Source organism: Pezoporus flaviventris, unplaced genomic scaffold (assembly GCF_033815535.1).
Source record: "Pezoporus flaviventris isolate CSIRO_AGI_PZ_B2104156 unplaced genomic scaffold, CSIRO_AGI_Pfla_v1 ptg000007l, whole genome shotgun sequence".
Lineage (NCBI taxonomy): Eukaryota > Metazoa > Chordata > Aves > Psittaciformes > Psittacidae > Pezoporus > Pezoporus flaviventris.
In genome coordinates, this window is record NW_026892555.1 from 18778660 (window position 1) to 18799647 (window position 20988).

The window sequence follows — 20988 nt, forward strand, 5'->3', positions numbered from 1 at the left end:
CTTCATTATCAAGGGGACTGTAATGAGGAACTCCTGGATTTAGCACCATTCTAGGGTTCTTTCCTAACCTCTACTCTCCTTCCTCCCAGTTTCACTAGACTTACTGAACTGCCAACCTCCACTGAGAAGAGATGGCTTAGGGGGGACCTTATTGCTCTCTACAACTACCTGAAAGGAGGTTGTAGTGGGATGAGGTTTAGTCAACAATAGGTAATGGCCTCAAGCTGTGCCAGGGGTGGTTTATGTTGGATATCAGGAAAAATTTCTTCACAGAGAGGGTGATCAGGCATTGGAACAGACTGCCCATGGAAGTGGTGGAATCACCATCCCTGTAAGTGTTCAAAAAATGTGTAGATGAGGCCCTCTGTGATACGCTTTAGTGGTGGTCTTGGCAGCCCTGAGGTAATTGCTGGACTCGATCATCGTAAAGGTCTTTTCCAACATAGTTGATTCTGTGAGTCTATGATTCTATGAGCTGTCCCATATACCAGAGTGCAATTGCGAATGAACTAGGAAAAACTGAAGTGGTGTGCAGTGCTGGCCTCAGCACCACAGTGACCTGCTGTGAAATCCTGCTCCTTTTGGTCTCTGTCTACAGTAAGGAGCAGTCCTGAATGTCATGGGAGAAAAGAAATGCTGACACTGATCTTTGGATCAGTGAGTACACAGATTGATCCCCAGGATCAATAGAGAGGTCGGATTCAGTCACACATGATCTCTGGCTACAGGTCTTAAGAAATTTTGCCTGCAAGACAATGGAGGGAGATGTATGTACAGATGTTACTGAGGGTTACATTTTGATCCAAATTTCTGTTTAAGGAAACCTACACACCAGAAGAACTTTTTCAATTGCTTTCAGCTCTGAATCCATTTTCCTGAGCATAAAACAATCACCTGCTGGAGTCTCCAGAGTAACAAGAATAGGAGCTTAGGGACCTAATAATAAATTACAGGCTTGCAGGTCAATTAGGTGGCCAAGGGACACTTGAATTCCACCCGTTGAGCCACAATAACAGCATTGCTTGGAAGCAGCTAGAGACAAAACACATACGACACAATTTTGCATTCCAGGCAGTCCACTTGGACATCATGGCTGCACATTACACAGGTTTTCCTGCAAGCTTGGCACCTTGAATGCAATGAAAAAATCTTCCCTGAATTATTACCATCAGCTTAATCCATTTAGAGGTAAAGGACACAGAAATCTCAGACCACACTGTCAGTTATACACAGAACCACCTTGAATAGGGGAATAATGCATTTCTACATTTTTTTAACTTTTGCTTTTATATGGCACACCCTTGGTTTGTCTGGTATCACAAATCACACAAAGTAGCAGTATTTGACAGCAATCATTATAAAATTCTGCAGATGAATCCAGCCCTGTTTCTCCCAGATAGACATTTTGTAATCAGCACCTTGGAGCTGCCTGAAAAGAACAACCAAGGTCTGATTTTAGGCTTCTAGGTCATGGTTTCACCTTGACAACAGCTCTTTCATTTCAAGCAGTAACATTCGCCAGGATCCCTAAGGTGTTTTCATTTTTGTCAAGAAGTGTAGGAAAAAAAAACCCAACCCAACAGTATGAAAAAATGATAAATCTTAATTCACAGGCTGCAGGACTATCTCTGTGTCTCCAGTACAAAACTTCAAATCCAATCCAGGACCTGGATGTGTATTAGAAGGCTGCAGATTTAAACCTTGTCCACCATGATCAAACTGGATTTATGGAGCATCATAACTCTCCAGACACCATCCAGCAGCTTATTAATTTAATAGACTCCTGTCCATTCCATGATGTTCCTGCCCTGACAGTCTCTCAAGATAAGGTGAAAGCCTTTTGACAGGACAGAGTGCATATATATTTTCTTCTGTTTTCTTGTGGATGGGGTTGTCGACAACTTGAAATGTGTGGCTCAGCAAATTTGGGGGCTTTTTTCTTCCCTCTTGCTTTGCAGGGAAGATGAGAGGTAACACTGCCATTAGCAACAGGGGTCATAAGGTTTATTGCAGTCCTCAGTATTTATTTAACATAATGGATGGAAAAAAAATAATTGAATGAAAAAGAGAATAAACCACGTTTAGCATCTATGTCATATCCTTAAAATAATGACAACATATTTCTTAAAATGCTTTCTAGATGACTGATTCTACTGTAACTGACTTAGAAAAATGAGGGACAAATACATACTTTGGAAAAAAAAATCTCTGCGGGATGTTTGCATTTATTTTTGCCAGTGGACTGAATGGTTGAAGTAGTATTTCTTTTCACGTGGTCCCACCGTGAAGTACAGACTGGGCTTCTTTTCCACCCTGAACATGATCTCATAGGTGAGTAATAAACTCACTTTACAACATTCTATAGCTTCAGCCCAAAATATGTAATTCTGTGCAAATCATGTCAGTATTCAGCCTATTTCCTTGCCTCCACAAATGAAAAAGAATTCCAGTTTCAAACTATGAAATAAGCCACACAGTAAGTGACAAGAATACAAGAAAAAAAAAACCACAACAAAACAAACCAGTGGACATGTGAGACCAACTTAAAATATCACTTGGGTGCTATGCAAATGAAATGCACTAATAATGAACACATCATTTCATACTGAAAGTGGAAATACAGCAGTACTCCCACATTTCTTGTCATCTTTCCTTTATTATCTGCATGCTTAGAACTTAGAGGGCATGTAATAATTCCTTATATGCTATTATATCCATATTATACTAATTCTACAAGGATGCATGAAATAACCTTTTTTCTTTTAGACCATGTACAAGGCCCTGACCTGTAAATTTCCTAAGGCAGATAATTCCCCATTGGATCTATTTGCATAGGTGAAAAATAAAAACAAGGAAGAAGTACAGTCCTGCTTTGTGACTTCTCCGAAACTGAACTGTTTCCTAGTCAAGTCCACAATACCATGTCTGCCACCAGCCAGCAATAAGTATCACTAGTCATGGGGACAAAGTATTTTCTCCTGTGCCCAGTGAGGAAAGCAGAAGGACTGATATGCAATAGCTTCATGTGCCACAGTGTCATTAGGAATCTCTTCTCAACATCCCTGCAAAACCAAACAAGAATCATGCCATCTACCTGCTTTCCAATCATGTCTTTATGTCTCTATCCATGACACTTCTAATGACCATGAAGGTATAGTGTCCTTGTAAAGATATTTTTATGTAAGCATTACACACATAATCATGCTTCTTTTGAGAAATATTTTGCAATTTTTCCAGTGCTGTGGAAAACAAAATGTAAAACAAGCTCAGATTTGTCAGTGGATACGAAGCAAGAACAAAACCCTGTAGCACCACCAAAGGCTTCAGCACATTGTTTGGCTAACAGAAGTATGCAGAGGGACAGCAAATACTGCAGTTTTCTGATTGTCCACATGGAACAGACTTAAGTAAATTCACTCAGTTTGCTTTTAATGGTATGTAGAACGAAGCCCCTTGCAATCTAAAATATATGCTGCGAGCTAACCTTTGGCCTATTAAACAACTTCTTCTCTGACCCAAAACAAAATATACCCATATTCTAATGCAGTAGTGTTTAAGCTCCTCATGAAGTTTGACCCGTGTCTCATCAGGGTCTCTGATGCTCTATGTCTGTTGTGCAGTGTACCATTACATTGCCTGAAGTTGCAAGAAAAAGAAGTATTTGCCAGCTGAAAACTCATTTGCTGAGGAAAACACGGCATCAAGGATTTCGTAAGTAATCCTCTGTTCCGAAAGAAAAAATTAAGAACCCTGTTGTTGCGACAACTGTCTTTTCCTGTATGTTAAAAAATAGACTGTTCACTTTAAACTAGCAAAAGTAATTAAAAATTGCCCTCAGATCATGCTAGTAATTTCATGTAAACCTTTTCCAGCATCTGTATCTTCAACACATGGCACATACATCAGCTGAATAGCTCATCCTCCCAGTACCACTGAAGTAAGTAAACAGTTTCGTTATTTACTGGGCTGTGCAGCCGGGGGAAGCCTGGGAGACCTGAGCACTGCCCTCTGCTTCCAGTCCTGACTTGTGCTCTGCCCTCTCCTGTGTGCTGCCTCTCCTCGAGTTTCTAATTATAAATTAGCTACATGACACAGTTTCAGTTTGGGCAGCTGTCATTTTAACTAATATCATCCTCCTAAATCCACCCTATCAGGCTTGCTCTCTATTGTGATTGGAAAATTGACTTTTTTGGGCAGCTTTCAAAAGCAGCTTCTGTTTGAGCAAGCACCCATACCTTAGCTGTGAGAAGAATCACTCCCCAAATCCTCCCTTCCCTCCCCCTTCCCCAATTTTATGTTCACCAAAAGAAAATTACAATTCTCAGATCTTACCCTTAGGCAACATCCTCCCTAGCCAGGATTTTGTTATAGTCACTCAGTGGGCACTGACTGTGATTTCACTTACGGAGGGATAGAGGCTTTTTACGGCACTCGGTATCGTGTGTCCGCACCACTGGGACAATTAACAGGACCATCCTGTAGAATTACTTACGAAGATGTCATGCAGTGCCTATGGAACAGCGATGGGGCGAGAGCCATTTTTTTTCTCCTCCTGCATCCTCTCAGAAATAACGAAGGGCATAAACTACTCAGTGCGGCCCGGCAGAAGAGGAAATAACATCAGTAAATCAGTAATGGAAATGCAAAACCAAACACCGCCTCACGCAAAATGAGATGACAGATGGCTTGAGGAGCATGTGAGTGTCTGCCTGTGGCCAGCTCCTTTTAGGCAGCCGAACCCCACTCTGTCCTGTCTCTTCATCCATCAGTACTCAGCTCTCTCCCTCCAAAGGGCAGCCTGCAAAGCAGCCGTTTTCTGATCCGGGGTTTGGAGAAGACGTGCCCCACAGCTTCCACCTGGCCGGGCAGCGTGCTCAGTGGTACGCAAGACAACCTAACCAGCCAGACACAGGTTAAACATGTTGGTTTTCCTGCACAGAGTTATCCTGTGGTGCTCTGCAATCAATTACTGTTATACCACCATCATTAATAATTTTCTTAATGAAAATGATTCTGTTGATCTCCGTTGTATTTTAATTATCAGAGTTAAGCATAATTACACTGCAGCTCTGAGCTGGCATGTAGACTCCTTTAGGGCGCAATTTTGTTTTAACACACTGATAATGTAATTTTACATTGTGTCAGTTGTTTAGTTATTATCCAGTCGTACAATTCCGCTGTATTCCTGATAACAGATAATAACCTTAGCACCTCCTATATCCTGAAGTCATTTAAAAAGCAATATTGGAATTTCACAACTAGCTAACTTAATCGCCTTATGATTTTATAATTCCCACAGCTAAATATTTGTACAGACACCCTGTTTTAACAATGCCACTAAACATACGGTATCCATACATTTCACATAAATGGCTTAAATAATATGAGGAAAAATGTCTGTTACATAAGCATGGTTTTCAGTCGGTGCAACTGTATTTTTCACACTGTTTCTATTCTAATCAGTTGTAATTCATTTTTTAAAATCCCTTAAAGTCCCAGTGGAAGATTTGCAGTTAATACCCAGCCCTCTCCTAGCTTGTGGGGGGACTCCCACCTCCGGTCTCAGAGATTCCCCAGGTCTGGTGCACACCTCAGTCAGGCCAGAATGCTTCTCAAGCACACTACATTGCAATGAACATACAGTACATGTATTAATACTTCCTACCAATATATCTTGCTTGAATTACTGAAACTCTGTAGTATGTTTTTTGTTTTTGTTTTTTTGAAAGAACACATTTATAATTGTAATTAAGCTACAAATTCCTAAAATCTGTCCTGAAAATTTCAGTTACAGTTTCTAGGCCATCTCTTCAGTTACTGAATAGAATATTTTTGAAACATCAGAGAAGTTTGACATAAAAGTTAAAACAAAAAATCCCACATATTTTAAATGTAATTACAGCTGTAAAAGTCTCCTTTCAAAAAAAACAGAAAAGGATAATGGCACATGCCATGAGTAGCAAGCTTGTATCAGAGCTTGTAGAAAGGGACAGTAATGAACTGGTTTTCGCTTTTCTGATTTGTCCTAGTATTGGGGAAATGCAGTTATAAAAAAATACAGATAGAAGTATGTGATCCTAAACTAAATAGAATTAATCTCAAATACTGAATAGTTAGTTATTCCACGGCTATTCGCTCTGAATGTACTCTGATGTATGATTTTAAACAACTGGTTTATAATCTAAAAATTTATATAGAAGATGAACAGATTCCACTGTAATAACTTAGCAACATAAACCTAAATATGCTCATCATATATATACACATATGTACACACACACTTTTTGTGTTTGCTTTCCGAGTGAAAATATTGTATGGGGAGTTTTAACGCAAACAGGGAGTTAGCCACCAGCTCAGATGTACTTTCAACAGGAAAAACATGCCAGACTCCTCTCCCTGTGACTATTCTGTATGGAACACTTGAGGACTACAGCACCCACAGCCTCTAGTGACCTGGAAGTCAGACTGACATTCCTGTGCTCTCCTGACAGATCTGGAGAAAATTCTGCTCTCACAGATATCAGTATAATAAGCAAAAAGGAAATATGGCATGTGCTTCTGAGTCAGCAACTGATCGACCAGCACCATCCACGTACTGCTGGCCAATATTTAAACTTATTTTTCTCTTAGAAATGTGCCAATTTGCTCCACTCATCTCATCTTGGGTATAGCACAGAAAACAGCTCCCAGGTGACCAAATTTGCTCCATGTACAATTCCACACATTTATTCAGCTAATTGCTTTCAGAAATAACAATGTACTGCTAAGCAAACTAACAAAATTATACACATGCAACTACACCATAACATCGAATTACAACTAGATGCCAGCTGACACCGTTTCATTAGAAGTAATGGCACTATAGGAGACAGAAAGCTAACACAAATCAAGGCAATGCAATCTGGTATGATGAGATACAAATTGAAGGAAGAAGCATTATTCTATTTATTTATTTTACCATCTTCTATTTGACATTGTTTTGTGACCCAAGCCAATTAATCTTCCTAGTACGAAAATCCCAGCAGAGCTCAAGGCAAGTGTAGGTGCTTAATGAATGACAGAGCAGCCAACTCAACATAAAGATGAACAGAATGTGATGAAGGTAAAGCATACCTACAACTTATTTCCCACATTAGTTTAGTGAAGTAGCAGAGGTTTAACATGTATTTATAAATTAGGGCTCAAATTTCTCCTCAACTTTAGTTATAATTTTCATCTGCAGTAGAGATAACACATTTCACCTTCAGCACTATATAACTGTTGCAATACCTTATTAACCAAGTACTAAAATAACCAGCATCATCACCGAAATAAAATCCAGCTGTTTGAATGAAAAGACCAATGTTGTGGGCTATTCAGATTGCACCAAAGTAAAGAAAGTTTTTTGTATTTGAAAAAAAAATAAAAATCATGCTTCAATAGATTTAATCAGACAGATAGTACTGAAACTGTCTAATGAATTAGTGTTTGTAAAGTACTTTGAAGATGAAAAGTCTTACTGGTAAATATGGGCTAAGTATTATTAGAATTACACAAAGAATGAAATACTTGATAAGACAATGTCCTATGGGAATCTGCAGAAGCTATATTTTAGAGTGAAAGTAATTTCCCATTACATGAAAAAGTCGTTGCAGAAAAGTATGCCTGTGAGTATTCAATATCATGAAGCAAACTGCAGCTCTGGATTTATGGGAAAAGCTCCCTTATGTTGCTCAGAGCACTTTGCTGCTTCTTCCACCTGGGCAGCAATCAGCAAGCTGTGAAGGAAGGGCAGCCGAACCCTTTTTAGATCTAAGCCCAGTTTTCTAGTACTGCAGGTGTTTCAGGTTGCAGAATGAATGTGTTGGCATTCTGTAATTATAATAGAAAGAATTTATAAGACCCTGGTGTGCAACTCATTTTTAACATGCAAATTCCCTGTTTTCAGTGTTTCAACTTTCAAAGGCTTGTGGCAGTTTAAAAGCAATCCTCTTATAAGTGTATAAATTGCAATGATTATAGGAACAAGTTGTAATTGTTTCTAGTAAGTTTTTAGGAGTCTTTGATGTTATGATTAGTGTTTTGTATGTTAATATATTGATATGGGTGCTTATTTGCCTGGATGCTTGTATGCTGAAATGGTCACTAGGTTGCCTCAGCAAACAAATCTTTGATCTCAGTAGGTCTATTTGGTTGGAAATAAAACCTAAAAGAAATTAAACAAGAACAGTGCATGTTCTGAAATATTCACAAAGTGCTGAGATTGGTGATTGAAATACAAGGAAGGCAAGTCATAGTTTTGCAACCTAATCTTCAGGGGGAATGCCAAAACTAGCCACACTAAATAAGTTATTCCATATATTCAAGTAGTGTTTTGGTTTGGTTTATTTGTTTGGGTTTCTTTTAACATACTGTAATGACACCACAACATCATTTACAAAGCTTTCACAGTGAGTGACCAAACAGCATGGTGCATGGTCTACAGCAATACTGATTCAGCCCAAGGCTCTCTGGGTTGGTTCAAGATGCAAGACAAAAGCTTTTGTATCTTGAAGTAGCTGTTAGATCTGGCAGATTAGACGAAGCATGTTTTGGGGGGGGGTGTGTGTGTCTCGTAAGAACTCATACTGAATTGAGCAAATCTGACAATTCACATAAGACAGAAATAATGTTCACTGCCACTAGCCAATATATTCCAGTGAAGCATCATCACATCATGACACTACACAGAGACTGGCATGTCAGAGGTGACAACTCTGAAATCCAGTTCAAGTTATCATCTGTTACCGTGCTGACATGGAGTCTTACCATAGTCCAATCAAGTTCACATTGTTCTTACAAAACCAGATTTCGGTTAGTAGTCTACAACATAATGTAACACGGAGAAATGCTATCCAGTATTCCCAATAAAATGCAAATTCACCTTTTTAAAGTGTATAGATTTATTGATGCTTCCCCAAGAGGTATTAACTTTCAGAGACAAATGGGTGTTATGCCTTATGTCAGCTGATGTCCTGTGTTTATAAAGTATTCAGTATTCTACAGACACTGTGTGTGATTTTCATACCATTTAAAGAAAAAAAAAATCAAAACCAGAACAGGGTAGGAAAATGGGAATGAAAAATGTTTGACTTTATTACTTAATTTTCCTATTATGCAACAGGTATATTTTTATCTCAGCACCTTACACAAGAAAGTAGAGAAAAAAATCAGCTTGTGTTTACCTTTGCTGTACACAATGCAGTTGTTTTTGTTGTCTTCTACTCCTTGCCAAGTCACATCCAGCAACCACTTGGGGCCAGCAGTCAATACCATAGGGACTGAAGCCTTTGTCTTCTGTAGGAAGGATGATAACAAACAGATGCCATTTGCTTGCCTTGATTAAGAATTTGAATAATAATAGTAATAATAATTTTATTTTCAAACAACAAAATCTCCAAACCCATAAGTGAATGTCTTATTCCCCTATCTCAGGATTTTTTTTTAAGAAGACATATGCAGTAAGCTTTCATTCCTTCATTGATTGAATGGTGAAACTATTACCAAGGATTTTTCCGAATGATATTGGATCAGATCTCCAAGATTAAGCATATCTCTGGTGGCTGAGAATTATAAAGGGAATGCAGATGACTTTCACAGCAAAGAGCCAAGTGTTTAGAAGTGAACTTTAGACACATTGTACTTCATTATCAATGGGATCTCACTATTTCCTGAAACAGACAGGAAAGAATTTAAAGAATCAGTATCCATTTCAAAGATCTGTCCTGGGTAACATTTGTATTATCACAGGAAATTGTTGTGCATGGAAAAGGGAATTTTTCCTCCTTTGCTAAGTGATGATGTGTGATATTACTATGTCTGAAATAATAATACTGCTAATGATTCATTGCACTTTGTCTCCAGAAAGACTAAAAAAGAAGTTATATTAATAAATTCAAAGGCACAGAAGTAAAACAAGACATCCATAGCACATGAAAGACATGCAGGCAAGGAGACACGTGTAACAAAACCACCTCCCGAGTATATTGCAGATTCTGTATTTAGAGAATTTGGTATTTGAGGAAATAAGGTAGAGGCTTCAAATTTATTAACACTTACCTCCTTTACTAATCAAATGGCAAAACCCCTGTGGGTAATCCTGAGGTTGTCAGTATGTGGCACTGAGATGCCAATAAGACATCTGTAATTCACAGATCTTTTTCTCTATACCAAGCATAAAACCACGACAAAGTACAACAGTCACCACTGATTTTTAATTTTTTTTTTTTCTGAGATATAATTCTGACAAGACATTCCAAACTTTTCTAAGAGAATTTAATGACTTTTATATTCCACCAATAATTCTCTGGTTGGCTCTAGCTGGTAAAAATTTTGACATACAAAGAGTCATATGTTTAAAGGGTCACTGCAGATGCATTGGCCATATATAATATCCATGTCTCATCTAGAAATGTAGTGAAGTATATTAAGAGTTACCACAGAACATATTGCATTCCCAAAATATGCAAAAAATATTTATTAAAAATAAGACACTATTTTAAATATTTTAGTGATATAAGATTGTTAATCTTTTATAATACATACTAATATAATTTGATACATCAATATTTTAATAATGATGATCAAATAAGGCATATTGAATGTCACAGCTCTTCATATTTTCTTCTTTTGATCTGTTTATGCTGTAAAACTGTTTTAGCAAATATAGTATTTCTTGCTTAATTTGCATTTTATATTTTGCATTTTTCATATGTTTATGTGTAAGTCACACTCCTATATGCTGTCCATGACATCATTCATCTTCTAGAAGTGTTGGAAAAAACAGATATAAATGAGAAATTAAATAAGTAAAAAGAACTGTAACAGCTAGCAACAATATACCTACATAGTGTAAAAATACTGCAACCACAGAAATGCAACATCTCAATTCCTAGAGCTGCTTTTCCTACAGGATGCTGAAGAAATTGTGTTTGCTTCTATGAAGTCTTATGAGCGTCAACCCAACTGAATGCATTTGAAGTATGAATTTAAATTCCAATTTCTAATTGGCAAGTAAACAAGATACCTTTTTTTTTTTAATTTGGTTAAGTTCATATATAAATTCTCAAGAAGCCTGATATTACCAAGTATGAAATCAGTGCAAAGTATTCACATATGGACTGCACAGAAAATGATGTAAATAAATGAACTGAAAAAGATCTGCAAGAGATGAGATGAAAGGTAATCAAAATATTATCTCTATCATTTATTATAGAAAAGTCTGGACTTCAGTGACAGTTACACCAAAACAGTGCAAATGCTGCTATGGAAACAAGGAAGAGTGGTGATTCTTCACACAGCTGAGAATCATACCCATATAAATACAAACTTTAGTATGAATGTTATCAACCATGCCTTCACAGCAATAATGAAGAGGAAGACAAGTATGTGTTCCTACCAAATACTGCATTTCTTCAACTGCCTTTTCAGTCAAGTCTTTATCATATTTTTTTTGCTTATATGTACTCTCAGTTGCTGGTAATCCCAAGTACGATTAAAAGACAGTGCAATATTATCCAGATAGTGGACTTTTCCAAGTATACCATAAATGATTAGACATTCAAACAAGTATTTATTTTTTAAGTTGGAGGCCAAGTTAAAAAAACAAAAGAAAACCAAAATTCTATTTTTAAAGTGCAGAAGGGATCATCTATTTAATTTTCACAGGATCTAATTCCCATTTCTAGTTTTCTTCTTCCTAGACATCTGACATCCCATTGTGTCTCTCCCATCTGTAAAGGTATTATTTGCATTAAGGTGGTATCAAAAGGCCTCAAATAACATCAGGATCTTGTGCTGGGCAATAGTTTGTTATCTACATAGACAGGATAAATAATATGTCCTGGGAAAAGATTATACTTAACCACATACTGCTGAGGAAGAAATGAGATGCTGAGATACCCTTTGACTTCTCATGGAGATTAATTTTTCCTTTAGTAAGTGGTAGGCTTAGTCCCAGCCCACTGCCTGTTTCTTCTAGACAACAAGAGGCTGGTGCCTCATCCCTTCTGAGGTGAAGCAGCAGCAGCAGCAGCAGGTAGACTGAGCACCAGCAGTCAGGATGTGAATCTGATCTGCTGTCCCCCACTTACAGGGCTTTTTTGGAACTTAAAGAACTCCATGGAGATCACTAAGTCAGTTTCCAGGTCAGCTTGTCAGTAAAACTTGCAATCAGTTCAGCAGCTGTGAGTGGTCTCTAGGCACCAGAGATAGGCTGGAGGAGGAACAGGGTGTTTTGTCTCACAGCTCTGCTAGCCCACAAGAGCTGGTTGACACCTCAAAAAGAATTTCCCATTCTCCCATAGCTCTGCTCCCAAGCTGCGCAGATATGTAAATAAACTTCTTTTAATATGAAAGCAAAAGTTCACAAGGCCCTGGCTGCTTATGAAGCTTGGCAGCTCCAATAAGTGAGACAGGCAATGGGTTTTCTTTGAAGTACCTCACAGACATATTGTGTGAGCTGCAAGACGAGTCAGGACCACCGCAGCAGTTCTTGGGGACTGGCATCCTGTGAGGCTCACACATTCACAGGAGGTGTTCACCACTGACAAAGGCATGCTCTTGTTGTGCCTTATTACATAGTAAGAATTGAAGTGAGCTTGCTGATTCAGGAAAGGACAGTTCCCTAAAATGGTTAAAATGAAAAGACCCCAGTCCAAGATAACAAGAAGCTATGGTTAAATCAGTCATGCCTTTATCACCTCAAGATTAGACTATTGCAATGCGCTATACCTGAGGCTACATTTTAAATCCATTTGAAAGCTGAAGCTGGTGCAGAACGCGGCAACCCGCTTGTAAAGCAGGATACTGTGCTTTGAGCGCATTACACCAGTGCTTTTTAATCTGCACTAAGTGTCTGTGGGATTTAAGGCACTGGTTACTGGTTAACCTGTGAAGCCTGGAACCTGTCTATCTAGGATACCTAATTGAGACCTGCCAGCTCCTTCACCGCAACCATACAATCACAGACAAGATCCACTGAGAAACATGGAAAAGGGCTTTCTTGGCTTGACACAGAAGGGGTGACATATCCTTCCTGACACCTCTTTACCTTTAGGACACCATTCCACTTCAAGTAAAGTATGCTCATGATCTGACTCTCAGAGTGTGCTACGAAAATCATCCTGTAATTCAGAAGATGTATTTGTTGTACTTAGCCGGTCGTTCTTAAAATGGTGGTGGTAGGTGTTAGCTACTTTATTCTATCTTTTTAACAGTGCTTTTAGGAATCTCTCTAGCTTAAGAAAGGTACCTTTACAAAAAAAGCTTTCTTGACACAGGAGTAACAATATTAAAGGTGCATAAAAATTAAGACTTCAAAAACCAAACAAAATTTTATTGCTTCCTCCAAAAGAACTGCTACAAACTACTGAGAAGCTTACAAAACATTCTGCCTACTGCTTAAGTACAATCATAGGGATCTGCTAACACAGGTGTCCACAAGATGAGGCCATAGAGCAGTAACCTCAATTTTGGAAATGGGAGCATATTACAGAACCACAGTATTGTTCACTGCTCTACACTAGATAAGTGTGTATTCTACATTTGAGTAATTTTTACCTGAAAATACAATTTCTGCTAATGTCTTCATGCCATAACTAGACAAATTTGACAAGGACAAACAGGGTCAAAACTGTGATCTCTCAGGGAATAATTAGAATCAGCTAATGAGGATAAAAGAGGTCAGGCAGGCATTCCCTTTTCACTAACCTTTGAAGCAACTGGACAAACAAGGGAGGTAACCCTCCATAAATGTTTATATCCAGTCAAGAGGTTAATGGGGATAAAAATAGCCATCACAGCAGGCCAAAATAGTTTTGCACTCTGGCTAAAAAGAATCAGTGCTGACAAGTAGCATTAGATGGGCTTGTTCCTTCAAAGATTTCTAACATATGATGTGTGTGGCTTGGCAAAAACCTGAGGAAACCCCCATGTTGAAGAGAAATATGGTATGAGCAAGTTGGTTTAAACCTATGAAATTCTCAAATGCCTGATTGTTGCTGGCTGTTTCCAAGAAGTTCCAAGTGCCAGAGCAAGAAATAGATACTGAGCTAAGTTGCTGACAGTAAGTTGCTGTCACATGACCATTCTGTCCCAGGAATGGTGTTACAAAAACATTATTTAAGGAGATGCACTTTTCATTGAAAAATCACTACATTTCTATCTGTACCTTTTTTTAAATTTTTTCTCTTTCATCAATACAGGGCTCTATAATGTCAAAACTACTTCCTTAAAGTACTCTCACCAAAACAGAGAAAACATGATGACTGAGGATACTCAAGAGCTTCTGCTTCTAATTGTATTTTCATTCCCACAAACAGATTTTCATTCTTAATCTTCCAAAGAGCCTGAGTTCCCATGAAAGATACAGAAGATTACCAAAATGTCTTTGTGCCCTTGGAGAAAGTCCTCATGCCTCCCTGTGCAGAGTTACTTTATATAGACGACTAAAAAGACTGTACTGGGAGGAGAGCTGTAACTATACTTCAGGTACCTTCAACTATGAGTCTGGGACAGTAAAACACCAGTTAATACACTGACAGAGATTCCTACTTTGAAATTCAATTTAAATTCTATTTGATTGTCACAGGGTTGACATATCTTCTGACATGCTGAAACTGCAGAACATCCCCTCTCCAGAGGTTAAGTTCATCTTTGGTGATCACCATACTCAAGACAGCAAAAGAGCTTATCAAATCAGTTCAGTTGGGAAGGTCACTTAAGAAGTCATTCTGGAGCGAGAAATAGCAGAGATTTGTGTAAGTCTCAAACTATCCCTAATTAATTAATAATTTTTTAAGATGTTTTTGAACAAGAAGTGTGGTAAGTCCACTTTATCACATCACACTTGCACTGACTGCCACAGTGTATTTCTTTATCATATAGCTGATTACAAATCTATCAAACCCTAAGACAAGCCCACCCAAACAGCCCACTGGACATACATAGACCCTCATTTTTGTTGTTCAATTTGTGTTCAATCAGTTGGATCACCTCTCAATTTCTGTAGCTTCCTTGAAAACTCTAATCTTTTTCCAAGGATGATTGAGTTTTGGAAGAAAATTTATCTCAAGGACTTCTCTGGAAACTCAGCCAGTCAAGGCCTGCGGCAGCACTTCATAGTGCCAAGGCTTTCTTTGCTAGACATGCTGAGGCAACTCCTCTCCATTCATATGAGACTGGAAATGTCAGGAGGTTTTCAGTGCCATGGTTTCATGTTGTATGACAACCATCACCAAATGAAACAAAGTCACAAAGACACTGCAGTCTCCAGCCTACAAACACCTACTCTGGAATTGTATAATTGTACCAAGATTTCAGTTTTCACAACCCTTGCAATGTCTAGCAGTGAGATCTTCACTCCTAAACTAAACGCAAGAGAAAATTTGCAATCCTTAGTCCTTGTTTGAAAAATGATACAAAGGTAATGCAGTTAATTTCACCTAAATCTGCAGACAGCCTGGGTAACTGTTTTAGTTACTGCTTTACAACTTTATGGGATCCAGTGTTTCAGACGAGTGTTCAAGTATCATCCATCAGATGCCTGCCTTATGTCTATATGAAGAGCTGTTTACCTGCACAGATGTAAAACCAGGCACAAACTGGAAGAAAGAAGATAGACAAATTTTTGCTTGTGGTGGGCCATGATGGTGAAAAGAAAGAGGGGTCAGTGTTACTTCCAAGTATCTTGAAAAGGTGGAAGGAAAAAAGTCCTCATGTCTCTTCTGCCCAGGATTCTGGATTCTGTATGCTTGTTATGTAGTGCTAGTTGTAACATGGCAGTGCAGCACCTGTGGACTGGCTGGGTGAGAAACAACTGGCTCATTCCTAGTCTACAGTTCATTACATTTTGCTATTTACACTGGGATTCCATTTATGAGACTAATCTCTTCAGGGGTGCAAGTTTGGGGTTTTTGGTGATAGTAGAAGAAAAAGAATTTGAAGAGGCTGTGGTCAAACTAAAGACTTCAAGTGTTTTAAACACAAAAAAGGGGGGGGGGGGGGAAGTACACAGATGGAATCCCAAAAGACAGCTGGGATTTCCTGCAACTGAGAAACCCTGCTGTTTACCCCAAGAGATCATCACTTGTCAAGTGACAAAATCGAACATACATTTCACTATATATCCACAAACCTAAAGCAGACCAAAGAAAACACTTAAAAAAAAATACACTGTAGGTCTGTTAATATTTTCCAACACTTGTCATGTCTTCAATACGATTCCAAATTTTTTACTAATATCAAATATGCCTGCTGACAAATGTCCCTAATGCTAATTAAATGTATGTTAAATTTTGAGATAGTTTCATGCTACCTAGCTAGAATGCATATTTTTCAAATCTATAAAGTAAACATAAATCAAATCTCATTGCAATTTAGGTACAAAATAATGGCTGTTGAAAGCAGCTTTAGCTTGTTCTACTTAATCCAGGGTACCCTTGGAACCCATCTTCAAACTCTTCCCCAGAACTAGGAAGATTCAAAATAATTAATCCAGATTCTGGAGCACCTGGTCCTAGCTGAGAGTGCTGGTGATTCCTTCTGGCTGCTTGACATGGGGCCTGGAGAAGGTGACAACCAATTGATAGGAATTGAAAAGCTGGAAACTGAACCTCTGAACACCCAATAAACTTCCCCTACCACTACCACCCAAAGCTATTGAGCTTTATACTCCTGCCCTTCCCTTCTATGAAGTTTTTTCATCTGACTTCATTCTGCAGCTACTCCTCCCCTGTCAGCCCACCTTTCTCCTTTTTCCATTTTGTATATACCTGGCTATGTCTAGAAAATTTACTCCCTTCCCCAAAGACCATGGGATGGACAGCAGTGTATTTTGCCATCACTCTCTTCAGTTTTTTCATTGCATTACTCTCATTTCTTTCTGTCCTGTTTGTTTCATTCTTTGGGAACGCAGTATCTGTGTATGTATATGTATGTGTATGTGTATATGTATATATGTATGTATGTATATGTATATATGTCTGTATTACACAAAGACCAGCACCAGGAAACCACATTCCTAGTCAATGCTGTGATTAGCATAACTATGATTAGGATATTCTGAAACTTGACAACACTATATAGATCATCCCTGCTGTGCTATACTGATACCTACAGGTAGCATGCCCACTGTCATTGTGTCTTTAGCACTCAGGTGTCTGCGGTGGGTGTTGAACCTTTCCGCTTTAAGTTGAAGTTGAATACTTTGGATAATACTATTTCAGAAATGACATGCACCTGTACCGATGAAATCACACTACATATAACTTATCTTTAGACAAGATATAATTCAATGCTGCTTACTCACTTTCACACAGAATTATCAGTGCATTCTTCCTACTGCATTAACCTCCCTGTTGTAAATTACTGTCTACTCTAAGAATTAGGTCTCTCTTTCTACTGAAACCATGCTGATATTTGCCAGTAAATATTTTACAAATGCACTTGCTTGAATGTATGTTGTTTCATTTTGCTAAACATTTTTAATGTTAAAGAGACGAATACTCTGCTCAGTGTGATAGCTGCAATTCTGCACACATGGAGTTTGCACTGCATGGGTTGAGGGACTACACTCTGAGATTAAACTTCAAGACCTGTTAACTGTCCGAAACTTGCTCTCTTACTTTGTGAAAGATCATTTGGGCCTGGGGTACACAACATGACGAGATATTCCAAACGATCGAGGGAACACAGACGTTTTTGTAGAAGACACAAAGGCATTTATATTCCATACGGATAAATGCTGCCTGGTCTCACTGTCCAGCTATTTACAATGACTGCTGTATCCACAGCTTAGTTACAGCATGGTAATGAATAATTTCTGGTTTGCAATAATTTTGGATTTTTTTTCTCAGTTGTATTTTTCTTACCCTGTAATGGATGACTTCAGCCATCATCTCCAGGAGTACAAATTTCATGTATCATATGTACTTATTTTTATCTAAGGAATCCGTCAAAAATATAAAAAGAAAACAGGATATGCATAAAGCCTTCTATAAAAGTCCACTGCACAGAACTACAGAATAGTTAGTAGTTATAGGTTCTGCTTATTATATATTATTATTACTTTGTCTGGAACTACAAACACATGTTGTGTATATTACTTTAGAAAGGTGGATGAAAGATGAATAAGAAAAAAGTCATGCTTTAGCAGCAGTAAAAGACAGTATTTTTTAAGTTCAACCTTTTCTTCCCTAAACCAAAAAAGTAGAAAATAAAGAGTTCTCTGTATAAGCTTGTCCAATATTTTAACTGTATAATCCAGTGCAGCTCTATTAGGATTATATTTCCAACGAATATTTTGAGACATTTATGAAACACATATTTAATACAAAGGTATTGTAGTCAAAGGTGTAGGCATTATAGTGTAATTCTCTTGATGATGCATGAAACAATACTTGAACTTCAGTGGTACACCCACTGAACGTAAAAATAATATTATATATGAATTCCTACCTTTCTGAAATAGAATTGGTGAATAAAATATTTAAAAATCTTCTGGGCTTTTCTTAGCAATTTGCAAAGATTTTTATGCATGTTTTTACTACATATTTTTATATATAGCTTTACCAATAGGAAACTTGGTACTTTCAAGTGACAGTATAAATCTAATATACAGTCCTCTGCCCAAGTTTTATATTTGTTAAGACAGCATAATCATTTGAGGTAGAAGTTTAATGCATGATTCAACAACCAGGAGTCTACACGTATGACTTTGATTAATTATTTTTAGTTCAGTTAAAACACCCTAGCTTATCTCATTTTAAGATTATCCTTGACATATTTAGAAATCCTAATGCAGATTTTATGGCCCACACCTATCCCTGATGGTGCTAATGGACTAGACGTAATGAATCATTCTAATTTGGATGAAAGGACCACACAACATTGTGGCAGTCTTTTAGAGAATTAAGGCTCAATTCTGCTCTTCCAGACTTATGAATGTGTTTTTAGGATTAGGCCACGTATCTGTACATCTGTTGAGTCTCAAGGGGTGTATACTCAGCTAAGTATTCTGACCTTCCAATGTACTGTATCAAATGTGCGGCTTTGGGATCTGAAAGGATTTGATTACAACTGTATTTTAACACTGATTTAATATATAATTATTGGGTAAAACCTAATTCCTCCTTACAGCTTCGTGTAGAAAATTCCATCACTATTAAGAAGACACTAGGATATTTTTCACCCAGTGAGTAAATGGAAGAAACTGAAACACCCACCCAGGATAATGTAAAATCAAGGACAGTCTTCTTAGGATGCCTTTAAAATCAGCTCTTGTGTCTGTAAAAAACAAGTTAAACTAATTCCTCTGTGTTGCTGGTTGGTATGCTGTTGCATTATGCATGATTCTTGACTGCTCATGTAAAAATAAACTGGAACATGGTTCCACTAGTGATTTTCAATGTTACTCTATGCTTTCTTGTCTACAAGTAATGAGGAAAGGAATTACTTTTACATATATATAAAATACTGATGGAGAAGTTTGCAAATAACTGGAATTTTTTCGTATTCTCTCTTCACAGTATAATTTCTTTTTGCTAGTATATCAAAGATAGAATGTTGTAAAATTTCCTTTAGCTAGTTAAACTTTCAGAAAAAGACACAGTGTTTTCATGTAAAAATTTCAAGTGTTTTTATTCCACTGAAACCCCCTTCCCAAATACGATCAGTGAAAAAACCCCTCCAAATATTAAAATAGGCTTCACAAGAAAATTAGTTCAGTAGAAATTAACATATGACTATGCAGTATATTATTTTTCTTCAATTCCATCAAACTCTTTATAGATTTTTAAATAAATAACAATGGTATTGAGTAACTGATTAACATGGGAATTTCAGAGAAAATGAATTTAAAAATTCTGTGCTTTTTAATCAATATGATCCTTCACAGATCTGAATTATGTATTAATGGTGCTTACATTTCTTTATCAGAAGTCTTGGACCAAGAAGATGAACTGAGCAGAGCAGCACCTTTACCTAGAAAGCAGTTGGTTTATTCCAGCTGAAGAATGTGTTACACATAATCAGGCCATTTTTCCTCCACTGCCTTAAAAGCATGAGGATTTTTCTTTTTTTTTTCTTTTTTTTTTCTGCTATTCTCACATAAAAATGAAGTTCCTAAAATGCCCAGTGACAGATTAAAAGGATCCTCATTTTTTGTAGCTTGTACGATATAGTTGTGTAATGCAGCTCTCATTTAAATTGCTTCTGTGTCCTGGTTATATGCAGCATGAGGAAGAACTGCAACTATGCAAGTTTCCATGAAAAAAAGAAGTTTTCAAAGTATGGGTGAAGGTCCTTCACTGGGGCTGGAGATAAAGATGGAGAGTCCAGCAGCGGGAATGGTGAGGAAAGGCCTCTGGTTCCAGTAAGACTCAACAAACAACTCAGATCAGAATCTTAAGTGCAGGAAAACAGCCTGTAGCTTCAAGATTAGCTTTCTCACACTATTCCTGAGCTAAGCCAGTACAAACATCATCATGAATGCATAATTATGATTACGGACTGCACTATGCATAATAGATCTTAAAATCTGGAAACAAAGAAGTAGTGTAGGAATACTGTTTTCAGGGGTTTCATTCTGAACACAATGAAGCTGTGTGTAACAGTAAAAGACTTCCTCTGACTAAAAACAGTTCCACAAAAATATGTTTTACTTGGAAAATTAATTCAGATACTTATGAAACATTTGCACATAAAAGAAGGGCTATAACGGAGGTAGGAACCTAGTGTTATAACTTGAAAATAACAATGAATGAAGCCCAAACCGCTCCTATTTTAACTTATTTTAGGGAACGGAAACTATCACTTGGAATAAGAAGCTGTCAGCCTGGCAAGCTTATTTAAAGGATCTTTTTCTCAGAAAGAAATAAATTGATTTTTCTTTAAATTCTTTGCAGCAAGAATTTGACTATGAATATCCATTATCAATTTCTCGTGCTGACGGATATACACAGGTTGTGCTGC

General features: G+C 37.6%; 1 protein-coding gene across 2 annotated transcripts in view; it reads right to left on the reverse strand.

The window, feature by feature from the left end:
* Positions 1 to 20988, reverse strand: part of ZFPM2 (zinc finger protein, FOG family member 2) — a 309086-nt gene that overhangs the window by 99766 nt on the left and 188332 nt on the right. For both annotated transcript variants that reach the window (XM_061447889.1, XM_061447888.1), the window contains one exon: positions 9204 to 9315. In XM_061447889.1, the coding sequence (XP_061303873.1) occupies positions 9204 to 9315 (112 nt within the window). The remainder of the gene's footprint in view (positions 1 to 9203; positions 9316 to 20988) is intronic.